At 38.0% G+C, this 11705-nt stretch overlaps 1 protein-coding gene across 1 annotated transcript in view; it reads left to right on the forward strand.

Moving 5' to 3' along the window:
- Window positions 1–11398, forward strand: part of LOC117331163 — a 42021-nt gene extending 30623 nt beyond the window's left edge. Inside the window, exon 9 of the mRNA XM_033889761.1 lies at window positions 5857–11398. Coding sequence (XP_033745652.1) covers window positions 5857–6048 — 192 coding nt within the window. The 3' untranslated portion in view covers window positions 6049–11398. The remainder of the gene's footprint in view (window positions 1–5856) is intronic.
- Window positions 11399–11705: the final 307 nt, after the last annotated feature.

Genomic DNA, 11705 nt, shown 5'->3' on the forward strand with positions numbered 1-11705 from the left:
GTGTGGTCTAGAGAGTGCTGGATGTTGTAGAGGGTGTGGTCTAGAGAGTGGAGGGTGTTGTAGAGGGTGTGGTCTAGAGAGTGGAGGGTGTTGTAGAGGGTGTGGTCTAGAGGGTACTGGGTGTTGTAGAGGGTGTGGTCTAGAGGGTACTGGGTGTTGTAGAGGGTGTGGTCTAGAGAGTGCTGGGTGTTGTAGAGGGTGTGGTCTAGAGAGTGCTGTGTGTTGTAGAGGGTGTGGTCTAGAGAGTGCTGTGTGTTGTAGAGGGTGTGGTCTAGAGGGTACTGGGTGTTGTAGAGGGTGTGGTCTAGAGGGTACTGGGTGTTGTAGAGGGTGTGGTCTAGAGAGTGTGAGGTGTTGTAGAGGGTGTGGCCTAGAGAGTGCTGGGTGTTGTAGAGGGTGTGGTCTAGAGGGTACTGGGTGTTGTAGAGGGTGCTGGGTGTTGTAGAGGGTGTGGTCTAGAGAGTGCTGGGTGGTGTAGAGGGTGTGGTCTAGAGAGTGCTGGGTGTTGTAGAGGGTGTGGTCTAGAGAGTGCTGGGTGTTGTAGAGGGTGTGGGTCTAGTTTCTTTGTTAATAGATCACATGATCAATAGTTTGTAGACAAAGATTTAGTGTACAGTGCAACTTCCGAAAACCGAACCTTCTAAAAACCGAACACCTCTGAATACCGAACGAATTGTCATTGTACGGAATTGGTCCTTCTTTATTATAGTATTAAAAAACTTCCAAATACCGATCCCTCTGAATTCCGAACACCGGACTGATTTTGTGTCCGGTTCCTGTTAAAATATACCAAAAATTACTTCTGAAAACCGGCCTTACCTGAGCGATTATGACACGAGGTCAGGCCAGTCAACCGTGAAACAACAACTGTGACGGGTATTGTGTGAAGCCTTATTGTCTCGGGACTGACGTAGGTGATTTGTACAGGGATCCAATATATACCCCAAGGGGGCATTATGACGGAATTAAAGGCCTAGTTTATAATCAACACGACAATTATGAAACAATGCCACACTTTATTGATGCGCATCGGTTCGTTTATCTTCTCAATGCAAGTAGAGCTAGAAGCCTGAGTTTCGCATTTAATTTAAATGAGGCCCAGAAGGGGTTGTTTTCGTGAAGAAGCCCGTGATGTTTTTTTTAGACAACAGCGATGTCGGAAATACGACCAGTATCATCTGATCAATTGTAATTGATATTGAAACAAAACATCTTCACACCCTTTAATATTATTTGATGTGTAAAATATTCTGTATCGGACTATTGGCCCCATCCACATGACGAGGCTTCACCGGATGTAACAAAATGTAGGCCGATCGTAAAGTGTAGTTGTACATGTGAAAATACTGTTTAAAACTATTGTTATTGTCATTTGCCTTTCTTATATATCCTGCAATATATACATTGATTAACTTTCATAATATGCATATTATTCAGACAATCCAAATTGTCTAAGTATGTACGTGCCGTTTTGTAATCGGGTGCATTCTAATAAAACATCGTACAACCAATTATATCCGGAATTTGACCGGTCATTTTTCGATCAACTTCTCCAAACCGAACCCTCTATAAACCGAACAAATAGTCATGTCCCATGCATGTTCGGTTTATAGAGGTTCCACTGTATTATTATTTCTTCGACAATAGATCACATAATCAGTAGTTTATAGACAAAGATTTAGTGTATCATTGTTTCCTTGTCAATAGATCTCATAATCAGTAGTTTATAGACAAAGATTTAGTGTATTATTGTTTCTCAATCAATAGATCACCTAATCAATAGTTTATAGACAAAGATTTAGTGTATTATTATTTCTTCGACAATAGATCACATGATCAGTAGTTTATAGACAAAGATTTATTGTATTATTGTTTCTTTGTTAATAGATCACATGATCAGTAGTTTATAGACAAAGATTTCGTGTATTATTGTTTCTCCGTCAATAGATCACATGATCAGTAGTTTATAGACAAAGATTTAGTGTATTATTGTTTCTTCGTCAATAGATCACATAATCAGTAGTTTATATACAAAGGTTTAGTGTATTATTATTTCTTTGTCAATAGATCACATAATCAGTAGTTTATAGACAAAGATTTAGTGTAAGTTTAGTACCACACTAACTTATCTATGAGTCATGCTAGTTTTAAACTCAGCTGTCTGGTATCAATACATAAACCATGTAATCTATTAGGTGTGTTGTTTGAAGGTCGATGTTGGTTAATGGTGTGATTTAGAGTGAGCTGTTGGTGTTTTTAACTGTATAACCATCCCTTGTGTACCATGTGTGGCTGTAATGGTTTTACCATTCTCAACGTATTACACAAGGGATGAAAACACATCTCTCACTCCGGTACTCACAAAATGTCTGGTATTAGAATACCAGCTGATGTTGATAGGCATTATATTTGTTTACAATATTAAATATTTAGTTAAATTTTGTGGACAAAAAGTCAGTGTTTTAATCAGTTTTGGAAATGGTAAAAATGTACAAAAGTATTCATGAGGTGTTGCAGCCTGTTAAATTCAATCAGTGTAAATTACCATAGCTAATCTTCATGAGAGTTAATTGACTATCCTTAACTGTAGGAGATAAATCATAGTTATACATACATCTACATAAACTAAATGACTGAGGAAGAGGACCTACATAAACTAAATGACTGAGGAAGAGGACACTGCAGTCTTGTCATTTTGTGAAGGGAACCACATGGTGCTGGGTGTGGTCTAGAGGGTGCTGGGTGTTGTAGAGGGTGCACATGTGGTCTAGAGGGTGCTGGGTGTTGTAGAGGGTGTGGTCTAGAGAGTGCTGGTTGTTGTAGAGGGTGCTAGGTGTTGTAGAGGGTGCTAGGTGTTGTAGAGGGTGTGGTCTAGAGAGTGCTGGGTGTTGTAGAGGGTGCTGGTTGTTGTGGAGGGTGTGGTCTAGAGGGTGCTGGGTGTTGAAGAGGGTGTGGTCTAGAGGATGCTGGGTGTTGTAGAGGGTGTGGTCTAGAGAGTGCTGGGTGTTGAAGAAGGTGTGGTCTAGAGAGTGTTCGGTGTTGTAGAGGGTGTGGCCTAGAGAGTGCTGGGTGTTGTAGAGGGTGTGGTCTAGAGAGTGCTGGGTGTTGTAGAGGGTGTGGTCTAGAGAGTGTTCGGTGTTGTGGAGGGTGTGGTCTAGAGAGTGCTGGGTGTTGAAAAGGGTGTGGTCTAGAAAGAGCTGGTTGTTTTAGAGGGTGTGGTCTAGAGAGTGCTGGGTGTTGTAGAGGGTGTGGTCTAGAGAGTGTTCAGTGTTGAAGAGGGTGTGGTCTAGAGGGTGCTGGGTGTTGTAGAGGGTGTGGTCTAGAGAGTGCTGGCTGTTGTAGAGGGCGTGGTCTAGAGGGTACTGGGTGTTGTAGAGGGTGTGGTCTAGAGAGTGTTCAGTGTTGAAGAGGGTGTGGTCTAGAGAGTGCGGGGTGTTGTAGAGGGTGTGGTCTAGAGAGTGCTGGGTGTTGTAGAGGGTGTGGTCTAGAGAGTGCTGGGTGTGGTCTAGAAAGAGCTGGTTGTTTTAGAGGGTGTGGTCTAGAGGATGCTGGGTGTTGTAGAGGGTGTGGCCTAGAGAGTGCTGGTTGTTGTGGAGGATGTGGTCTAGAGAGTGATTGGTGTTGTAGAGGGTGTGGTCTAGAGGGTGCTGGGTGTTGTAGAGGGTGCTGGTTGTTGTAGAGGGTGCTGGGTGTTGTAGAGGGTGCTGGTTGTTGTAGAGAGTGCTGGGTGTTGTAGAGGGTGTGGTCTAGAGAGTGCTGGGTGTTGTAGAGGGTGCTGGTTGTTGTAGAGGGTGCTGGGTGTTGTAGAGGGTGTGGTCTAGAGAGTGCTGGGTGTTGTAGAGGGTGTGGTCTAGAGAGTGCTGGGTGTTGTAGAGGGTGCTGGTTGTTGTAGAGGGTGTGGCCTAGAGAGTGCTGGTTGTTGTAGAGGGTGCTGGGTGTTGTAGAGGGTGCTGGGTGTTGTAGAGGGTGCTTGGTGGTGTAGAGTGTGCTTGGTGGAGACAAGGGTGTGCTGAGTGATGTAGAGGGTGCTGGGTGTTGTCAAGGAGCTGGATGGTGTAGAGTGTGCTTGGTAGCGACGAGGGTGTGCTGAGTGATGTAGAGGGTGCTGGGTGGTGTAGAAAGTTCTATAATTGGAGCTGAAACTATGATAAATTCTGTGATACTTGTGCACAGTTCCTTTCAGCTCCAATTATAGTGGAAAAACCTCCAGCACAAGATGAAACACAGTATAAAGTAAATACATTATTGTATTTTGAGAAATAAAAGTTGAAATGAATAAAGTTAGTTGCTATGATAACAAATATCTACAAAAAGATTGAATTTGAAAATGAAGACTTGTGTTGTTTATTTTCTCTGCCAGCCTAATGTTTTAAAAGGTGTAAGAACCTGGAACACAAGACTGAAACAGATGGTGTCGAGATAAACAGGGAGTCTCTCTCTCCTTCTCCCTGAACAAATAACAATACACTGCAGGATACTGAAACCTGTACCTAACTGTAGTTTTGTTATCAGGGATCCTCAGAATCTTTATACACAGAAGATTTTCAGACTTAAAATGGGATTTAAGATAATAATGACTTAGGGCACCTAAAGTCCCACTAATTCTTGGCTTGGTTATTAAGGCTTTAGGGTCTGCAGAACATTTAAAACAGTCTGGATAATCTTTGACAGCATCAACTTAGTTATACATATTACAATTACTAGATAAATAGCATCTTATATGTTACATGTTCCATGTTTATTAGACTGGATATGATGACCACAAAAGAATAATCTGGCTGTACTAGCTTTCCTCACTAGTATGAAACTTGGAGAAAATGATCAAAACGGAAAAATTACATCTACAAATGACTTTTCCTTTATCATCAGTTAGCAGTTGCATTTAGATTTCAGTTAATCAAACATGAAATATATAAATGGGTATTTCTTATTCCTTCATTATGACTATTATGATTAATGATGTTTTACCTAGAGACATAACTATATATATATATATGTAGTAATGCTGTAGTTATAATCACAGACTAGCTGTCATTTCCTACACAGTTTAAATAACTGTATCTCATTTGGCTGTATGTTGGTATTTCCTATGATGGATGGAGCTGTAATGTTTTGATGTGTGTTATATGTTCTGTCCGTTTGGGTAGCTACAATGTATCTCATCCATCAGTTGAGGATCCAAATCTCTGAACACCCAGGAAATCAGGTAGCACTGACCTTCTTTATCAGTGATGATTTAATATACAAATGTATCAGATTTCATCTCCTACTTGGACTGTTGGCGTCTGGTATTGGTGATAAGTGATACTCCGGATCCCATTGTCTACGGATCCCATTGTCTACGGATCCCATTGTCTACGGAGGTCCATTGGCAATAAGACAGGGAAAAATAACTATGATGATTCATAAGGGTATATGTATATATCACAAGAGATGTTTCAAGGAAATTATGTCATTGGAAGTGAGATTGTAACCGCCTATTGTGTCTAACAATTTGATATGGTTCTGATGTAGTTTATTGAAGTTCACCAACTGAAACTTCATCATTTACTTAATAACTGGTTTGCAGGCAACATCACTCGGCAATAGGCAGTAACCAATTACTAACTAAATGATGTATTTTTATTATTTTTGATGTATTTACTGTAAAGCTTATAATGTAGTGTGATACATTAATTTCGGTTGGTGAACTTTAGTAAGGTAACCATGTATTTTATGTATTTTCTGTTGGTGAACATTTTTAGGTTAACAATGCTCTTGGATGTATCAATAGACTTCAGAAAGCAAACAGTATATCTTTATGGTTTCATTTGGTTAATTTTAGTGATGTAACAATATATTTTGATTTATTTTCAGTGGGAGAACTTTAGTAAACCAGAGCTGGAGAATTTCCTGTTGGTGCTGGACAGAGAGGAAAATGAATATATTTCACAACTCCAGTACAAATACTGTGTGATGAAGAAAATAATTCATCAACGCTTTAAGGAGCTACGCAAGGAACGCAGGCAGTCTGCATTACTGGAGAAACAAGCGAGCACACAGTCCTGATAGTCTGAGATATCTACGGATGTCTCAGTATCTCGTAAACACACTCAGAAAATTTCCTGGGATTCATCAGGAAATCCAGTTATAATCCTTATTTTGCTAGATGTAATATCTTGTCAAGATTAGTGAAGAATTCAGTGATTTCCAGGATTTTTCGGAGCTAAATATTTGTTCTGTGATGGTTGTGTAAACATTTATCATGGTGCTGTGGTGATTGGGCTGGCCGGGCGACCAATTGTGAGACCTCATGAACTTTTGCTGTGACAAATCCAGAGTGATTTGTAGACGATACGACTGGTGACCCTACAGTCCTCTGGCGGATCATTTACTCTACACAATGAGGTCTCCAGAAGCATTGGACAATCGCCCACTTGTGAGCAGCAGCCTCCTCCAGGAGAGGCTCAAATTGATGCTCACTTCAAGGAAGTAGAGGCTCAAATAGATGCTCACTTCAAGGAAGTAGAGGCTCAAATTGATGCTCACTTCAAGGAAGAAGAGGCTCAAATTGACGCTCACTTCAAGGAATTATCCGCAAGACTTGTGACTTGGTCGTTCTGATGTGCCTTCGACACAGGATGTCTTTGAGACACGTAATGGTCTTATTCCAAATAGACTCTGCAGTCTTAATGATAGACATGTCTTAAGATATGCAATGTTGTCTAACAAAGTACAGACTTATCTTGGAGACATACAATTGTCTGATGACTTATTTGTGGGACAAGTTCCAAGGAGATAGAATCAAGGTGTCATTGGTCCAATAGAATGGCAAGACAGTCATTCTACGCATTTGGGTACAACAGTTTCATTGGTGTCTCTTTTCATAGAGACCATTGCCCAAGAAACAGTTGTCATGACAACAAATCTTTGTCACAAAGACACTTGTCAGGACCACAGATTATGACACAGAAGTATACTATCCCAATAGATATTGTGGTTTGACTATTTTCCCACTCCCAACACTAATCACCTTGATCAGGGTTAGTCACGCTCTTGTAAGAACTGATGTAGTGTGTAATGTAAATTAATAAACAAACACCCTGTTGATGATGATGTTTATGACGTCCTATAGCTACTATTCGGTAGTACCTAATAATTGTACATACTACTTTAGTTTAGTACATATATGGTAGGACTAAGGTTTTGATGGGTACAGGAAATGTATCAGTGTTTTATGAATCTGTATCAGTAAGCTTGTATTGAGGCTACACGGAGGGTATTTACAGCACCGATATCTGTACCATTACGGTACATAATGTGTTTGTTCTGGGAAACTTAAAGGACTTCATGTTCTCACCTATCCTGTAATTATTGACCGTATGTAGAATTTATCAATACGTTATACTACAGGGGCTTGGACGTGTTCCTATGACCTTGAATGAAATAGTTAACCCCAGGGTTCGACTCTCAGATCACTTATAAAACATACAACTTTATGTGATCTGGGAGTTGGACTCTGGGGTTAAATATCTCATTCTGGATGATAGAATCATGTCAAACCCCTGTGCATTATATATAAGGATCTGCAGCTTTACTATTTGCAAACTAGTCATTTACTTTATTGTTGGATCACAACTGGTAAAAGTTCTCATTGAAATTAAAAAAAAATATTGGGGAAAAAAAGTAACAAAATATTAAAAAATGGTTAAAATATTTATATATGTGCATGTTTTGTTGTTGCGGTTTATTAATTAAAATGCTGGGACATTGTTTTCATTGTACATTGTAAATAATGCACAAAACAAGACACTATCTATGTAATTATACAGATTGTAATAAAGCTGTATGTCTACAGATCCCATTCTATACCAATGAGAAATTAATCCCATGTACTCCATACCTTCTGGTCTCATCTTTCCAGCTCATCTTATCTCCCTATTATACTTCCTCACCTCATGCCAACCATGTTGAATGGTACCTGAACAGCATGTGTGAATGTTATCTCTCCAGTAACTTCCCAGTAAGTAAATTGAACTTTTATCTCCAGATGTGATCAGCTTTGGTTGAAAGAAGGGATATAAAATTCTACCAAAACATAGCTTCATCACTCATCCCTTTTCTAAAAGCACAAATTAATCAACCACTTACATGGATCTTCAAGATATAGCCACTTATTTTGAAAATTGGAAATCTATTATTAAGGCCCATCATAAAATGGGCCTCTTTCAATTTTGTATACTGTTAGATTTACAACAGACCATATACTCAATTCTCTATAGGGAAAAGGTTGGGGAAAAGATAATGGATTTGTAGCACCTGTCTGTTCAGGTGCAGCCAATTAAATGTCCCCAAATTAATTTGTACCTAGTTATATAATTACATTCCTGTAATCAGTACTGGATGAGTCTCAGATTATCAGTCTGGGTAACAAGATTATAAAGTCCAACATTTACACTGAAAGCCAAAACAGTCGCTATATTTATCCATAAGATATTACCAGTTTTAAAGCACTGGCATCATGTTCTAGCTGTGTTGATTAGAAATACAGTTTCTGTGTAGAAATGCCGAATACAGTTTCTGTGGTTTACTGACAAGATAGTTTATAGAAAGATAGTTTATAGATAGAAGATCTCAAACTCTGATAAACATGTATTAATCATGATGACTAACTCTGTAAATCTTGTCCAATTCTTGAATTTGGATGAGTTTAGAAAATGGGGCTCCAAAGGGAAAATTTGAGTAAAACATTCAGATAATTTATTCATATCATGTTACAGTTCAAATATATATGTATTAATTTTATCATTTACATATTTTTTTCATAAATATTTAATATACCAAACATGTATGATCAGTAATAAATGATTCTACATTTTACATGTATATATATCAGTTTTTACACAGATTGTCGATACTTAATTCCAAAGAATATCTAACCACTAATTATTTATGGCCTGTATTAGTTAGGTTACGAGTGGAGTTTTTTTGGGTGGATTTTCCAGGTTTTCTGTGGCCTGATGAGCACAGTTACAGTCTCCTTTCAAGGCTGTAGCTATATGTTCAGGTAATGTAAGTGGGCTGGTAGCTGAGGCAAACGGTGCCTGTATCCCCTCTGTGGAGACTAGTGCCCTGTATGTCCGTTCAGTACAGGAACTGCATCTAAGGTGGTCTGACCTGGGTCATCTGGGGCAGTCTTCCTCAGTCTCATGTACCTATCAGGTGGTACCTCTTGTGAGGAGACAAGTCTTTTTTTTATCCTTCCATCCATATAACTTGTATGTCTCAGTCTGTTTTATTTTATTGATTTGGAATATTAACCTCTGATTATTTTCTAATGAAACTTAAAAATCTTCCATCATTTGATAGTTTAAGCAAAACATGATCATCACTTTATGCAAAGGTCAAGGTGAAGATGAAGAGTTGAAAGGTCATATTGTAAGACTAATTCACTTCACAAGACAAGACCATGCTTCAGTGATTTCCAAGATACTAATGTCTTGGCCGACAGAATATATAGAGCCCAAGTGTCAAAATAGGACATATATATGGGTTTTTTTTTCATGACCGTATACACGTATCATATTTCCATAACCTGACAATGCAGATTTGTAATCGTTTACAATATATTGGTTGAGATATGTATTGTTATTTTTAAACAAAGATACCGCTGTAAGTAGACTTACCTTCATCAATCATTCCAGATGTTCTTTGGAGCCCCATTTTCATCTGAGTGAATTCTTGAATTTTAACGACCGGATGATGAATTCTAAAATCATTAATCAGACGACCAACTGTCTCACAATTGTATTCTGACTAAAAGTTTCTGTATATATATATATATATATATAATATCACTGCCAAACTTGTCAACTGTTTAGAGATAGAAAGTATCTGTCATAGATCTGTGTTCATTATCATTATAAACTCAACAGCAATAGAGTATATATTGACTGCCTCAACACTTTGATTTAACATTAGTATGTGTTCAGTTCCTGACTCCATGGAGGGACATAATCTGTACCATGTGACATTTTGGTCCTATTAAAGACTAAAAGGTTGCTATATAAATCTCAAAATGATATAAATTTTATTAAGAGTTAGCTTTCTGTGAATCTCTCACCATTTGTGTACACTATGCAGAAGAACCTCGTTGGTTTGAACTCTTTGTTTAATTCAAATCTAGAGAATAAAGCATTTTCCTAAATGTAAGAGAGCAGAAATTGGATGTCCTGATTACTGAGGTTCTCCTGTGTAAAGGGACTGGATTACAGAATCCATGTTAAAGAGGTCCTCCTGTAGAATAGTACTAAAGGAGGTTATATAAATTCTTGACACGGTTCGTTGATTATATTGTACAGATGTAACTGTCAGTCATGTAGTGTAGAGGTATTTAACATTGACATTGTGTTGTCATCCCATTCATTCAATTTAAATATCAGATATTAAGTGATGATGAAGCCTGGAGCTTAAAGTCCATACTATTGATAAAGTGATTTTTGTATGTACAGTTAAAAATACCTACTAACGTTTTTTATCATCAATTTAAATCAAATTATGACCAAGTGATCTTTACTAGATTTAAGTACAGAGGGAGATAGGAGAGGTTTGTTTGGAGACCAGAAACATTCTCCAGACTTTCCTCGTCCGGGAACCTCTCTGTCCGACAGTCGTCTTACCATGTGATGGAGACGTCAATGTTGAATACTGATGATTTGACCACTAGCAAGGTGTGTGTCCAGGATATTATTTTCCCAACAAATCAGGTTTTAAGGGTTTATTGATTCGATCGTAAGAATTATTTCAGTTGTGTTTTTCATACTGGACTGTAAATATATCATACTTTATATGTATGGTGTTTGGACATTTAAAGATAGAAAAACAAATTCTAATCTTATGGTGTATGTTCCAATATAAATCATGTAGTTGCATGTATAGGGGTATGAAAAAATTAAACAGTAAAAAAAGGTGTTTTAAGATGTAGGTACATGTAAATTATATGTATAGACTTGGTGGTTTGGAATTTGCCCCCCAGCGGTATGTGGCATGCCATTGTTCAGAAAAATTACATTTTGTATTTTACTGTACATAACCTACAGCATATCTATAGATTTACAAAGAATCAATATCTTCAGAGAAATGTTATCAAAGCCTAAAATATTAAACAATGTGAAATTTTATCAAAGTTATCGTTACCATCCTGGTAGTGCCTTACTTGTGAGTTTTAAATTTGACCTTTGCAAGATGCAAAACGTTGTCCAGATCTGGTATATTGTGTATGACCGTGTTCTCTTCCTCTGTAAACCAGGGGAAGACTTGAATTGAATCTTGTCACTGTATTTGAATTTTGTTTCACTGAACATGTATAATAATTTGTTTTATTTTTATCTATAAATTAAATTTAATCAGAAAATATCAATGACCTTGTCTTGTTTTTTTTTGGTTTTTTTCTGTTTTTTTTTCCGAAGTGGTCTGCATGGACCATTGAAATGTTGTCATGTTGTTCAGAAAGATGTTCCCTGAAATGTTTCGATATTCTGGAGAACCTCTTGACATTATTTTTAATGCACCAAATTGTTTGGATGTGATTATCAAGCTTGTAAACAACCATTGTAGATGTCATCTCGCGTTGAGACTAATATTTCAGGCTCCAGTCAAAAGTGGCGGTGTATGATGAGGATGCTGGAGGTTAAGTCTACCTGTCTATTATTTCTCATTAACCAACG

The sequence above is a fragment of the Pecten maximus genome, chromosome 7 (genome assembly GCF_902652985.1).
Source record: "Pecten maximus chromosome 7, xPecMax1.1, whole genome shotgun sequence".
Classification (NCBI taxonomy): domain Eukaryota; kingdom Metazoa; phylum Mollusca; class Bivalvia; order Pectinida; family Pectinidae; genus Pecten; species Pecten maximus.